Below are 15,734 nucleotides of genomic sequence, written 5' to 3'. Positions count from 1 at the left end.
CCTAGGAATATTAAGTAATACAGCCACTATGGAGAACAGTATGGAGATCCCTTAAAAAACTAAGATAGAGCTACCACATGACCCAGCAGTCCCACTCCTGGGCACGTGTGTGCCTATGTGCATGTGAAGCCGCTCAGTCGTGTCCATCTCTTTGCAACCCCATGGACGGCAGCCTGCCAGCCTCCGCTGTCCATGAGATCCTCCAGGCAAGAATACTGAAGTGGGTTGCCATGCCCTCCTCCAGGGAACCTTTCCAACCCAGAGATCAAACCCCTGTCTCTACGTCTCTTAAACAGGCGGGCGGGTTCTTTACCACTAGCACCACAGGGGAAGCCACTCCTGGGCATATATATATTCAGAGAAAACCATAATTTGAGAAGATACATGCACCCCATGTTCACTGCAGCACTATTTACAAGAGCCAAGACATGGAAGCAACCCAAGGTCCACTGACAGAGGAATGGATAAAGACAGATAGAGTATGTACATGCAGTAGATCAGCCATTAAGAAGAATGAAATAATGCTATTTATAGAGATTACCATCCTAAGTGAAGTCAGACAAAGACTAATATTATACAATTCCCCTTATTGCAGAAACTGAAAAAAATTATACAATTGAACTTAACACTCACAAACATAGAAAAATTGACTCATGCTTACCAGGGGAAAGGTGGGAGGGAGAGAAACTGGGAATTGGGGATAAGGTGGATTTATTTAAAATCCCAAATTTTAAATAAACACACTATAATTAAAACAGATGATCAACAAGGAACTACTGTATAGCACAGGGAACTCTACTCAATATTCTGTAATAACCTAAATGGGAAAATAATTTGCAAAACAGATATATGCATACATATAACTGAACCACTTTGCTCTAACACCTGAAAGTTACACAAAACTTTAAATCAACTATATACTCCAACATCAAATAAAATTTTTCAATGTACCATCAAAATAAGATATCATTTACATCAGCACCCAAAACAATTATATACTTAGAAATAAGTCTAACAAAACATGCAGAAGATCTATACAAGATAAACTATAAAGCTGTGATAAATAACAACAAAGAACTAAATAAATTAAGCTAAATTCTATGCTTATGAGTAGAACAATTCAATACTGTCAAGAGGTCAGTCCTTCCAGCTTGATCTACACAATCAGTACAATCCCAATCAAAATTCCAACGAGTTATTTTGTGGACATAAGGACAAAATGATTCTAAAGTTTCAACAGAGAAGCAAAGGACCCAGAATAGGCACCTCAATATTGAAGAACAAAGTCACTCGACTGATACCACTCAACCTACACACTTACTACAAAGCTACAGTAATTAAGACAGTGTGGTACTAGTGAAACACACAAAGATCAGTGAAGCAGAGAGCCCAGAAATAGACTGACATAAACACTGTCAACAGGTGTTTGACAAAGTAGCAAAGACAACACAATGGAGCAGACAGTCTTTCAACAAGTGGTGCCTAGAACAACGGGACAGCCACGTGTAAAAAAATGAACACAAACTTATTTTAAGGTCTGTATGACCTCAAAACCTTCACAAAAGTTAACTCAAAATGGTTCATAGATCTAAGTGTAAAATACAAACCTTTATTAAATCCTAAAAGACCAAACCCTATTACATCCTAGGAAAAACCTGGATGCCCATAGTTATGGAATGATTTTTTAGATACAACACTGTAGGTACAATCTGTGAAAGAATTGATGAGCAGGATTTCATTAAAATTTTAAAACTTCTGCTCTGCTAAAGACAATGTCAAACAAATAAGAAGCCACAGAATGGAAAAAATATTTGCAAAAGACATTTGATAAAGGCCTATTATCCAAAATATACAAAGAACACTTAAAATGCAAAAAAAAAAAAAAAAAATTTAAAAATGGGCAAACAACCTAAACAGCCACCTCACTTAAGAAGATATACAGATGGCAAATAAGCACATGAAAAGATGTTAACATCATTTATCACTAGAGAAGTGCAAATAAAACAGTGAGACACCACTACGTACCTACTAAAATGAACAAAATCCAAAACACAGACAACACTAAATGCTGTCAGGGACGTGAAGCAACAGAAACTCTCACTCACTACTGGTGGAAACGGAAAATGTACACCCACTTTAGAAGGAAAGTTTGTTGGTTTCTTACAAAATTAAACATTCTTACCATACACTCTTACATGGCAGTTTCTTATGTTAATAAACCTTGGCATGCCGTTACCATACAATCCAATAATCATGCTGTCTGGTATTTGCCCAAATGAACTCAAAACTCAGGCCCACTCAAAAGCCTGCACAAGAATGTCTGTAATAGTTCTATATCTAAGAGCCCCAACTTGGAAGCAACTAAGATATTCTTCAATAGCTTGAGTGGATAAATAAATACTGGTACATCCAAACAATTGCATATTATTCAGCTCTAAAAAGAAATGACCTATCAAGCCACAAAATGACACGGAAGAAGCCTAAATGCATACTACCGAGTGAAAGAAGCCAATTTGAAAAAGCCACATGCTACACGATCCCAACAATACAACATTCGAGAAAAAGCAAAACTATGGAGACAGTAAAAAGATCAGTAGTGGCCAAGGGTGAGAGGGGAAGGAGAGAAGAACAAACAGAAAACAGATCTTCAGGGCGGTGAAATGGTTCTGTAGGATCCTCCAACCATCGATATGTGTCATTACACACTTGTCAAAACCTATAGGATGTCCAATACCAAGACCCTAATATAAATTATGGACACTGAGTGATGATGTGTCAGTGTGGGTCATCAACTGTATAAATGTACCACTCTGGTGGGAGATGCTGATAGTGGTGAGGAGGGCTGGGGGGAGGGGGGAGGTATTTGGGAACACTCAGTACTTCCCACTTGATTTTGCTGTGAACCTAAAAAAGCTCTAAAACAACAAAAGTTTATTAAATACAAAATAAAGAAAAAAAATGAAGGTTTTCTTCAACTACAGCTGAGTTAATAGAGACCAATAAAGACATTTTTGGTTTCCCTGCACTCATCCAAGGAAGAAAATTTTCCTAAGAAGCAATTTTTATAAACAATACAAAATTCTGCTTTATTCTGCTGTATATCAAACACTGAAAACACAATCTTTCCTTATTGCTAATTTGTGAAGACAACAGCAAAGAGAAACAAGTGTTCATGTGTAACAATGTCACAGCATTTGTCTGGTGCTCTGGAGTAAAATCAGTTCACACCCTCGCATTTGTCTCCCTATAATACCGCCACCCCTCCCTTCCTGAAATTCTAGTCCACAGGTGTACATCTCAGAGAATAACCTTAGAGATGATGCACAAACCTTTTCCATCACGAGGAGGGGCTCCCTTTGCTTTAAAACTGTCCACTGGTGCCTTCGTGTCTGTTTCCAAAGCAATGCTTATCTGTATCTCAGACTTGAACTTGGTGTATTTATTACTCAGCAACTGGTACCATTTTGGTGCCTAGAGAGTAACAAAGAAAGCAAAACTCCTTAATAGTTAATAGGAAATAAACAGTAGTGGGAAATGTTCTATAAGGTTGTAAATATATTTCCTGTAGCTTCTCAGAACTTCCTCCTCTTTTAAAGTATTTTTCCCCCACATTTTCCTCAAAAGAAATGAATCTTGCTTAGGAAACTGAGTTTCCTGTTGGAAAAAAAAAACAAGCTAAAGTTTAGATTGCCTTGCTTGTTTTTATTCCTATGCTTCAACAGGTATGTGTATTTCTATCCTCACTCATATCATCGGTCTTACTTCATCCCTTATAACAACAACAAAGACTATCAGTTTTCCAGTTTCTAACCGCTCATTTTTCACTTCTTCTGTTATACCTTTTCTGCCTGCCACATTTCTGCTTTGTTCTGTTTATATCAAATCAGGAAAAGAAAAGCTTAGTGTTAATAAAAGCACAAACAAAATACTAAAGTAAGGTCCAGTGGTAGAGCTCTGGGTTATGAGCCATGTATTTGACTGATATCAAAATATAAAAGCTTTCTCACAGAATGAGGAATCCTAAAATACCTGAATAGCCACCCCGTCCCCTCAAACCTCAAGAATCCTAACACCCCAATCAGCCTGCAAAATCTCATGGCCCATGCTCACATGTACCAGTAGCGCAGGGGCACCATTCCAGTGCCTATAAACAGCATTCTTACTCTGAACACTGTAATAGAAAGGCAAAGGAACTGGGGATCAAAACCAAAAACCGCAGCTTCATATTCAAACTATGTTTATAGGTAAAATAGGATGAAATAAACCATACGTATTTTTTTTAATCCATAACCAAGTTTTTTTTAAGGCAAAAACTCATAGTTTGTTGTTGTATTTGTAACAGATATTTTCTAACTTTAAGCATTAGCCTAAAAAAAAAGACTTTTATTTGCTCGCAGAATTTATGATATATTTCATTTTTCTAGTATTAACTCAGGAAAACAAATCTGGTTTCTTCTGTTTGTGTTTATTTACAGAGAATCAATTTACCTCGCAATTAAAATATTCTACTATCCAACTTCAAATATTTCTGCTGGCAAACAAAAAACATTAAGCAAGACAATATTTAGTTTTCCCAAAACTAACTTTGAAACATTCCTTTTTAACTCTGTTCACCAATATGAAGACTAACTGCCCTAAAGGACTAACCAGGTAAAAGCCACGCCAAGAGCATTTAGAGGCAAGAGTTTGGCTCGGACATCCTTCTCCTCAGAGGAGTTACCTTCTCTTTAACCAAAGAAACTACACAGGTATTCTGGGTCTAAGCCTAGAAGGAAAACCGTTCTCAGGACTTGGTGGGAAGAGAGGTGACCCAAGGATGGAGGAGAAACAAGTCCTTTTTATAAAGCATTTCAGTTTCTTTTGAATAGTTCCAAATTTGGGCCAGACTGACGGCCTTATTTGCAATTACACACATACTTTTGGAGATACTGCAAGGTGGGTCCCAGATGACCACAATAAACTGACTATTGTAATAAAGGGAGTCGTAGAAGTTTTGGGGTCTCCCAGTGCATACAGAAGTTCTGTTTACACTATAGTGTAGTTTAAGTGTGCAGCAGCATTATGCCTAAAAAAAATGTACATACTTTATTTAAAAAATACTTTATTGCTAAAAAATGCTAACTATCAGCTAAGCCTTCAGTGAGTCATAATCTTCTTACAATAGTAACATCAGAGATCACTGATCACAGATCATTTTAATGATGAAAATGTTTGAAATATTCCAGTTACCAAAATGTGAGCAAATGCTGCTGGAAAACGGCTCCAACAGATCTCCTTGACAACCAGTTGTCACAATTGGTTTAAAAAAAAAAAGCATATCTGTGAAGCACAATAAACTGAAGTGCAATAAAAATGAAGTATGCCTTTATTTTTCTACCAGGAGCAGAAATGTCAGTAACAGATAAATTTTTCTTCACAGAATTCTCATTTAAGATCCAAATCCATCAAGGACTTTAAAATAAGAGAGAATATTTTTTTACTTTATTTTCTGGAGAAAGTAGGACCAAAAAATGTCATTAAGAAAAACTGAAACTAAGAACTTCTAAAGTCAATAACATACAAAAAAAGTTGAAAGATACTTTAAAAGACTTTCAATAACAAAAGCATAATCAAGACCCTGAGTCGTTTTACCATCTTGCCAAGGGAATACTATTTACATAACAAATGTGTTTCACGAAGTTCCCTTACTCTTAATACAAAAGGCATGCAAGCAGCAGGAAGCCGGAACGCCAATTAGATGGATGCTAGGAAAGCCGGCAAAATTCAGGTTTAAACAGAAAGAAGTAGGGAAAACCACTAGGCCATTCAGGTATGACCTAATTCAAATCCCTTATGATTATTCAGTGGAGGCGATGAAGAGACTCAAGGGATTAGATCTGACAGACTGCCTGAAGAACTATGGACAGAGGTTCGTAACATTGTACAGGAGTTAGTGACCAAAATTATCTCAAAGAAAAAGAAATGCAAGAAGGCAAAGTGGTTGTCTAAGGAGGCTTTACACATAGCTGAGGAAAGGAGAGAAGCAAAAAGCAAGAATGGGAAAGGTACACCCAACTGAATGCAGAGTTCCCAGAGAATAGCAAGGAGAGATAATAAGGGCTTAAATGAACCATGCAAAGAAGTAGAGGAAAACAACAGAATGGGCAAGACTAGGGATCTCTTCAAGAAAATCAGAGATACCAAGGGAATATTTCATGCAAGGATGGGCACAATAAAAGACAAAACAGTAAGGGCCTAACAGAGGCAGAAGAGATTTAAAAGAAGTGACAAGAATACACAGAAGAACAATAGAAAAAAATCTTAATGACCCAGATAACCACAATGGTGTGGTCACTCACCTAGAACCTGACATGCTGGAGTCTGAAGTTAAGTGGGCCTTAGGAAGAAACACTACAAACAAGGCTAGTGGAGGTGATGGAATTCCAACTGAGCTATTTCAAATCCTAAAAGATGATGTTGTTAAATATGTCTCACTGCTGCACTCAATATGTCAGCAAATTTGGAAAACTCAGCAATGGCCACAGGACTGGGAAAGGTCAGCTTTCATTACAATCCCAAAGAAAGGCAGTGCCAAAGAACGTACAAATTAGGGTATAATTGCATTTATTTAGCATGCTAGTAAGGTTATGCTCAAAATCCTTCAAGCAAGGCTTCTGCAGTATGTGAACCAAGAATTTCCAGACATACAAGCTGGGTTTAGAAAAGGCAAAGGAACCAGAGATTAAATTGCCAACATTTGTTGGAACGTAGACAAAGCAAGGGAATTCAAGAAAAAATCTACCGCTGCTTCATTAACCAGGCTAAAGTCTTTGACTGCATGGATCATAACAAACTGTGGAAAATTCTTAAAGAGATGGAAATACCAGACCACCTTACCCGTCTCCTGAGAAACCTGTATGCGGGTTCGGACGCAACAGTCAGAATCTTACAGGGAACAATTGACTGATTCAAAACTGGGAAAGGAGTACAATAAGGCTGTAAATTGTCACCCTGTTTATTTAACTTATATGCAGAGTACATTATGTGAAATGCCAGGCTGGATGGATCACAAGCTGGAATCAAGACTGCCATGAGAAATAAACAACCTCAGACATGCAGACGATACCACTCTAATGGCAGAAAGAGAAGAACTAAAGAGCCTCTTGATGAGGGTGAAAGGGAAGAGTGAAAAAGCTGGCTTAACTCTCAACATTCAAAAAGCAAAAATCATAGTATCTGGTCCCACCACTTCATGGCAAATAGAAGGGGGAAAAAATGGAAGCAGTGACAGACTTTATTTTCTTGGGCTACAAAATCACTGAAGAAGGGGACTTCAGCCATGAAATTAAAAGATGCTTGCTCCTTGGAAGGAAAGGAATGACAAACCTTGACAGTGTATTAAAAAGCAGAGACATCACTTTGACAATAAAGGTCCATATAGCCAAAGCGATGATTTTTCCAGTTGTCATGTATGGAAGAGGGAGTTGGACCATAAAGAAGGCTGAGTGCCAAAAAATTGATGCCTTTGAATTATGGTGCTGGAGAAGACTCTTGAGATTCCGTTGTTGGACTGCAAGGAGATCAAACCAGTCAATCCTAAAGGAAATCAACCCTGAATATTCACTAGAAGGACTGTGCTGAAACTGAAGCTCCAATACTGTGGCCATGTGATGTGAAGACATGACTCACTGGAAAAGACCCTGATGCTGGCAACAATTGAAGGCAAAAAGAGAAGAGCACAGCAGAGGATGAAATGGTTAGATAGCATCACCGACTCAATGGACATGAATCTGAGCAAACTTTGGGAGATAATGAAGGACAGGGAAGCCTGATGTGATGCAGTCCATGGGGGTCACAAAGAGTTGGACATGACTTAGTGACTGAACAACATGACAGCCTCGGTAAGTGCCTTAAGTTTGAGATGGCAGCATGAAATGCAGGATATTAGATGGATCAGGAGGGAAAACCAACTGGAAAGGGTTGGCTCTGGAGGCCAGGAAAGGGAAGCGTCAAGGAAGACGTCTAGAAGGAGAGCAGTGACCATCATTGAAGCAAGGAACTCTAAGAGGAGCACTTTGAAGGTGAAGTGCAGGAGCTGAACACGTTAAACGTAAAGGTAATAGCAACTTGAACACAGATGTGAACTCAGAAGTTTCTTTGAGAGATACGTCTAGGTCAAAGGAAGGATCAAAAGGTCAGGATTTTCTAAACCCAATTCACCTTAAGAACTAAGAACTACCATACCATATACCATGGTACGAGCCCATGATCTATTAGGTCTAACAGTCCATGTCCTTTCCATCAATCTCTTATCTACTGAAAATAACCAACTGTTTGGCAGAGTCCATAACAAAACATCAAAAGCTCAGTACCTGCTTTGTTTCTTGAGCAGTTCTTAAGTCTAGAACAACGTAACCAATAGTTTCTCTGGCTGAAGTTGAAGGATCCAAGGCAAAACACTGCAGTTTGATAGGAGTACGCTGTAGCCTGTAACATAACAATTCATGTGATAAATAAAATCACTTTTGCTTAATACTGAACTTTCTATTTGCTTTGAAAAACCTACTTACTACTACTATTCAAGACAACTATTATTTTGTTGGATAACCTATACCTGTTCTGTGCTTTCTAAAAAACTCTTCAACTTCCATGAACTATTAATTATGTCTACTTATCTATATACCAACTATACACAAAACATGTGAAAAAAAAAAAAACATTTAAGTCTCTCTCATCCAAGAAGCTAACATCTAGGTCAATGTTTCTCAAGCTTCTGTGACACACAGAATGTTTTCAAAGTCAAAAATTACCATTAATCCTCAAGACTGATTTTAAATTGTTTTTCTTAGACTTACACACATAAAGCTTCAAAAACACATATATATGCCTTTTATTTAGGTTTTTTTTATGTAGATGAAAGAAATCTTTATTGAATCTGTTACAATATTGCTTCTGTTTAACGTTTTAGTTTTATGGCCCTGAGGCATGGATCTTAGCTCCCAGACTAGGGATGGAACCTGCACCCCTGCACTGGAAGGGAAGTCCCTATTTATATGCTTATAACTCTCTTTGTTGCTAAAAAAAAAAAAATGAAAGAAACTTAAGAATTAAATGTCATAACATTGTAGATCATTAAAATTAAGTTAAAAACAATTCAGTGTAATACATGATAAGGTCATGTAAGCATGAGCTTGACTTATGCAACATGGCTTCTTTTGAGTCTGGAACCCCTACATACATAGTAAGCTGACTGGATTTTGCCATCACTGCCATTATCTAATGGAATGACTGGGCACAAAAGTCATCATTTATGTATTTATCTGTGTTATTTTCTCAGTCTACTAAATACAGAGTGGTGCCACTTTATAACAACACAATCATATACACAAACACCAATGCAGGCACTAGTATCTCAATATGAAGACATTGTCTGAGCAGATATTCCAGAAGTCACTAAGATTAACTGCAAAATTTTAGTCTCCTCTAGGAATTTAATACCATTTCAAAGAAACTCATGGACTAATCCAGGGGATCTTCCCAATCAAACCCAGGTTTCCTGCACTGCAGGCGGATTCTTTACCACCTGAGCTACCAGGGAAGCCTACCTAGATATATATACACACACACACACACACATATACAGTAGCTCCGCTGGTAAAGAACCCACCTGCAATGCACGAGACCCCAGTTCCATTCCTGGGTCAGGAAGTTCCCTTGGAGAAGGGATAGGCTACCCACTCCAGTATTCTTGGGCTTCCCTGGTGGCTCAGATGGTAAAGAATCCACCTGCAATGCAGGAAACCCCAGTTCAATCCCTGGGTTGGGAAGATCCCCTAGAGGGCATGGCAACCCACTCCAGTATTCTTGCCTGGAGAATCCCCATGGCAGAGGAGCCTGGTGGTCCATAGACCACAAAGAGTTGGACATGACTGAGCAACTAAGCACAGCACAGTACCTTCAAGCATGCACACATGTGCGTGCACACACACACATCACAAATTGAAACAACAGCTGAACAGATTGAAAATAACAGTCACCTGTGCTGATGAAGTGCTTTCCTGTCAATTTCCCAGGCTAACTCAGTAGCAAATTCCGGCTGGTCTGTATGGTCCACAGGATCAGTAGCCAACTGCTCTCCATCAAACTTTGCTTCTACTATAAGCATATGTTTTGGACGTTTGGGGAAATGGCGACCTAGAAAAAAAAGACTGTACAGGTTAACTGGAAGTGTACAAAAATCAAATACGGTCCCTTGGCATGTAAGTTTTAAAAACTGACATGTTAACAGTGGTTAACTTATCATGTATTCCATAAACTAACTCACTAGCACATACTCACATATATACTCAAATTCATGATTCATAAAAACATTAGTCAAATTGGAAGCTGTAATTAATAAATTAGTGCTTCTCTAACACTAATGTGCAATGAATCAGCCAAGGTCCTGTAAAATGTAGATTCTGGTTCAACTGGTCTGGGATGGGCCCAGGATTCTGCATTTCTAACAAGATCCCAGGAGATGTCAACGGTGTTGTTCTTGGTTCACACTTTGAGCAGCAATGATCTCAATAACATTCAGAATTAAAGTGTTAAAAATGTGATTATACCAATTTTAGATATTACTAAAATCACTGCAGACAGTGACTGCAGCCACAAAATTAAAAGATGCTTATTCCTTGGAAGAAAACCGATGACCAACCTAGACAGCATATTAAAAAGCAGAAACATCACTTTGCCAACAAAGGTCCATCTAGTCAAAGCTATGGTTTTTCCAGTAGTCAAGTATGGATGTGAGAGCTGGACCATAAAGAAGTCTGAGCACTGAAGAACTGATGCTTTCAAACTGTGGTGCTGGAGAAGACTCTTGAGAGTCCCTTGGATAGCAATGAGATCAAAGCAGTCAATCCTAGAGGAAATCAACCCTAAATATTCATTAGAAGGATTGATGCTGAAGCTGAAGCTCCAATACCTTTGCCACCTGAAACGAAGAGGTGACTCCCTGATGCTGGCAAAGATTGAGGACAGGAGGCATAGGGGGCAACAGAGGACAAGATGGTTGGATGGCATCACTGACTCAATGGTAATGAGTTTGAGCAAATTCTGAGAGATAGTGAAGGACACGGAAGCTTGTCATGCTGACTCCATGGGGTCGCAAAGAGTCAGACAGGACAGAGCAACTGAACAACAACTAATACCAGTATTTAATATAGAACAGGTTATCTGGAGAGTTAAGAAATAATCAAATTAGCAAAAACAAATTTACCTGAATCTTAATTTTCCTGTTAACACAGTAACAGGATCAATGTGACCACATGGACCACAGCCTTGTCTAACTCAGTGAAACCATGAGCGCCATGCTGTGTAGGGCCACCCAAGACAAACAGGTCACGGTGGAGAGTTCTGACAAAGCATGGTCCACTGGAGAAGGGAATGGTAAACCACTTCAGTATTCTTGCCTTGAGAACCCCATGAAGAGTATGAAAAGGCAAAAAGATAGGACGCCGAAAGATGAACCACCCAGGTCAGTAGGTGCCCAATATGCTACTGGAGATCAGTGGAGAAATAACTCCAGAAAGAATGAAGAGACAGAGCCAAAGCACAAACAACACCCAGTTGTGGATGTGATTGGTGATGGAAGTAAAGTCCGATGCTGTAAAGAGCAATAATGCATAGGAACCTGGAATGTTAGGTCCATGAATCAAGGCAAACTGGAGGTGGTCAAACAGGAGATGGCAAGAGTGAACATCCACATTTTAGGAATCAAGAGAATTAAAATGGACTGGAATGGGTGAATTTAACTCAGACGACAATTTAACTCAGAAGACAATTACATCTATTACTGTGGGCAAGAATCCCTTAGAAGAAATGGAGTAACCATCATTGTCAAAAAGAGTCCGAAATGCAGTACTTGGATACAATCTCAAAAATGACAGAATGATCTCTGTTCATTTCCAAAGCAAACCATTCAATATCACAGTAATCCAAGTCTATGCCCTGACCAGTAATGCTAAAGAAGCTGAACAGTTCTATGAAGACCTACAAGACCTTCTACAACTAACACCCAAAAAAGATGTCTTTTTCATTATAGGGGACTGGAATGCAAAAGTAGGAAGTCAAGAAATATCTGGAGTAACAGGCAAATTTGGCCTTGGAGTACAGAATGAAGCAGGGCAAAGACTAACAGAGTTTTGCCAAGAGAACACACTGGTCATAGCAAACACCCTCTTCCAACAACACAAGGGAAGGCTCTACACGTGGACATTACCAGATGGTCAATACCAAAATCAGATTGATTATATTCTCTGCAGCCAAAGATGGAGAAGTTCCATACAGTCAGCAAAAACAAGATTGTGGCACAGACCATGAACTCCTTATTGCCAAATTCAGACTTAAATTGAAGAAAGTAGGGAAAACCACTAGACCATTCAGGTATGACCTAATTATGACCAAATCCCTTACAATTATACAGTGGAAGTGACAAATAGATTCAAGGTTTTAGATCTGATAGAGTGCCTGAAGAACTATGGATGGAGGTTCATGACATTATACAGAAGGCAGGGATCAAGACCATCCCCAAGGAAAAGAAATGCAAAAAGGCAAAATGGTTGTCTGAGGAGGCCTAACAAATAGCTGTGAATAGAAGAGAAGCGAAAGGCAAAGGAGAAAAGGAAAGATATGCCCATATGAATGCAGAGTTCCAAAGAATAGCAAGAACAGATAAGAAAGCCTTCCTCAGCTATCAGTGCAAAGAAAGAGAGGAAAACAATAGAATGGGAAAGTCTAGAGATCTCTTCAAGAAAACTGGAGATGGTAGGACCTAACAGAAGCAGAAGATATTAAGAAGAAGTGGCAAGAATACACAGAACTATACAAAAAAGATCTTCACGACCCAGATAATCACGATGGTGTGATCACTCACCTAGAGCCAGACATCCTGGAACGTGAAGTCAAGTGGGCCTTAGGAAGCATCACTATGAACAAAGCTAGTGGAGATGATGGAATTCCAGTTGAGCTATCTCAAATTCTAAAAGATGAATTTGGGAAAGTACTGCACTCAATATGCCAGCAAATTTGAAAAACTCAGCAGTGGCTACAGGACTGGAAAAGGTCACCTTTCATTCCAATCCCAAAGAAAGGCAATGCCAATGAATGCTCAAACTACAGCACAATTACACTCGACTCACACACTAGTAAAGTAATGCTCAAAATTCTCCAAGCCAGGCTTCAACAGTACGTGAGCCATGAACTTCCAGATGTTCAAGCTGGATTTAGAAAAGGCAGAAGAACCATAGATCAAATTGCCAACATCCACTGGATCATCAGAAAAGCAAGAGTGTTCCAGAAAAACATCTACTTCAGCTTTATTGACTATGCCGAAGCCTTTGACCGTGTGGATCACAAAAAAAATAGAAAATTCTCAAAGAGATGGGAATACTAGACCACCTGACCTGCCTCCTGAGAAATTTGTATGCAGGTCAAGAAGCAACAGTTAGAACTGGACATGGAACAACAGACTGGTTCCAAATAGGAAAAGGAGTACGTCAAGGCTGCATATTGTCACCCTGCTTATTTAACTTTTATGCACAGTACATCATGAGAAACACTGGGCTGGAAGAAGCACAAGCTGGAATCAAGATTGCTGGGAGAAATATTAATTATCTCAGATATGCAGATGACACCACCCTTATGGCAGAAAGCGAAGAAGAACTAAAGAGCCTCTTGATGAAAGTGAAAGGAAAGTGAAAAAGTTGGCTTAAAATTCAACATTCAGAAAACTAAGATCATGGCATCTGGTCCCATCACTTCATGGGAAATAGATGGGGAAACAGTGGAAACAGTGTCAGACTTTATTTTGGGGGGCTCCAAAATCACTGCAGATGGTGACTGACTGCAGCCATGAAATTAAAAGATGCTTACTCCTTGGAAGAAAAGTTATGACCAACCTAGACAGCATATTCAAAAGCAGAGACCTTACTTTGCCAACAAAGGTCCGTCTAGTCAAGGCTGTGGTTCTTCCAGTGGTCATGTATGGATGTGAGAGTGGGACTACACGGAAAGCTGAGCGCCGAAGAACTGATGCTTTTGAGCCGTGGTGCTGGAGAGCCACAAGGTGTTAGACTGCAAGGAGACCCATCAGTCCATCCCAAAGGAGATCAGTCCTGAATGTTCATTGGAAGGACTGATGCTGAAGCTGAAACTCCAGTACTTGGGCCATGTGATACGAAGAACTGACTCATTTGAAAGACCCTGATGCTAGGAAAGATTGAAGGCGGAAGGAGAAGGGGACAAGAGAGGACGAGATGGTTGGATGGCATCCGTCCATGACTCAATGGACATGAGTTTGAGTCAACTCTGGGAGTTGGCAATGGACAGGGAGGGCTGGCATGCTGCAGTCCATAGGGTCGCAAAGAGTTGGACACAACTGAGCGACTGAACTGAACTAACAGAGTAAAGGATACTTTACAAATTAGCCAAAGGAAAATAAACACATTCATTCATTCATGTTATTTTCAATGGCAATGCTATACACTATCAGGAAATATTAAAATATATGCATTACTGTTCATCTGTACTGCCTGACTTCATTCCTTCAGTTTGCTGAAGACATATTCAGGGTTAGGTTTATGCCAGAAAATGGGATGCAAAAGGAAGAAAACAGAGTATGTGTTCTTGAAGAGTTGAGGGTCTAGTGGAAACAGACTTAACACAGTGCAAAAAAAAAAAAAAAACAACACTAAAAAAGAAATAAGCACTAAGCATCTTACAGCCAGCATGTCTGCAGGTCTGGTGAGGGGGTTTCCGTGAGGGGCGTTTAACCACAGTTAAATGAGTACATCCCTCCTGCCACTTACCCTGGTTCAAGCTGCTTAAAAGGAATTAGGCTGGTCATAAAGACCTTGATTGCAAACCTGTAGTGTCAACCAAAAGTTCTCATCTGAAACTCCCTATGAAGAGTCTTGCCACACTGGGCATGGCTCTCCCAATTAGAACTCAGGGGCCTCTCACAGGACATCATTGTTGGCTGCTCTAATCGATCACTAAGCTTCACAAATGAATTTCATATGTGTCCAAAAACACCCCTATATTTTCAGACTATCCTAACTACAACTTCCAATTAGCTTGAAAACAGAGGATAAGTATGGGACCAACAGGTGCCTGCCTCGTCACAAAGACAAAGACGATCTTGAAAACAGAAACCCTTATCATTCTCATCCGTGGAATCTAGTACTTAGCCCAAAGTCTGCTCATGGTAGAGGCCCAGTGATGTTCTTTTGAATAAAGAGCACTTCTAGAAGCATAGCCAAGAAATTGCAAGCAGTTCAAATAGTTGAAGGACCGGGAACATATGAATACACACAGCAGGAGAGAGAAGGCTGAAAAGGGAGGTCACCAGTCTACCCTAAAGGCCATGTATGCCACTCTAAGCAGGACCTTATCCCTCAGCACATCAAAGGACTTTAAGAAAATTAGATTGGCATTTCAGAAGTTACCCCTGACAGTAAGGCGGACAGTGTTTTCTGAAAACATTTATGAAACAGACCACTGAGATTACTACAGTAGATTAGGGGGATAATGACAGCCCCACAGCAAGGCACCCACAATGGAAACTCGTTCATTTAAAAGTTTACATCTTTTAAAAAGTTATATAAAGTACCTACTATTATTTTTAAAATAAAATCCAACACTTGGTGACCATCTCGATGTTGGGGATGGAGAGGGAACCCAGGAAGACGTTGACTCCCAGCGTCTTGGCT

At 39.4% G+C, this 15,734-nt stretch overlaps 1 protein-coding gene across 4 annotated transcripts in view; it reads right to left on the bottom strand.

Annotated features, from left to right (window-relative positions):
* The window catches only part of CEP120 (centrosomal protein 120), an 83,467-nt gene that overhangs the window by 65,624 nt on the left and 2,109 nt on the right, over nt 1-15,734 (bottom strand). For 3 of the 4 annotated variants that reach the window (XM_070793250.1, XM_070793251.1, XM_070793252.1), the window contains 3 exons: nt 10,017-10,173; nt 8,352-8,466; nt 3,330-3,471 (listed from right to left, as the gene is read on the bottom strand). In XM_070793250.1, the coding sequence (XP_070649351.1) occupies nt 3,330-3,471; nt 8,352-8,466; nt 10,017-10,173 (414 nt within the window). Of the gene's footprint in view, nt 1-3,329; nt 3,472-8,351; nt 8,467-9,646; nt 9,766-10,016; nt 10,174-15,734 lie in introns of those variants that run through there. The other variant, XM_070793253.1, reaches the window with a different exon arrangement.

Source organism: Bos indicus, chromosome 7, assembly GCF_029378745.1.
Source record: "Bos indicus isolate NIAB-ARS_2022 breed Sahiwal x Tharparkar chromosome 7, NIAB-ARS_B.indTharparkar_mat_pri_1.0, whole genome shotgun sequence".
In the NCBI taxonomy this organism is placed as follows: domain Eukaryota; kingdom Metazoa; phylum Chordata; class Mammalia; order Artiodactyla; family Bovidae; genus Bos; species Bos indicus.
The sequence above is the reverse complement of the archived record's forward strand: the minus strand, read 5'-3'. Positions and strand labels throughout refer to the sequence as shown.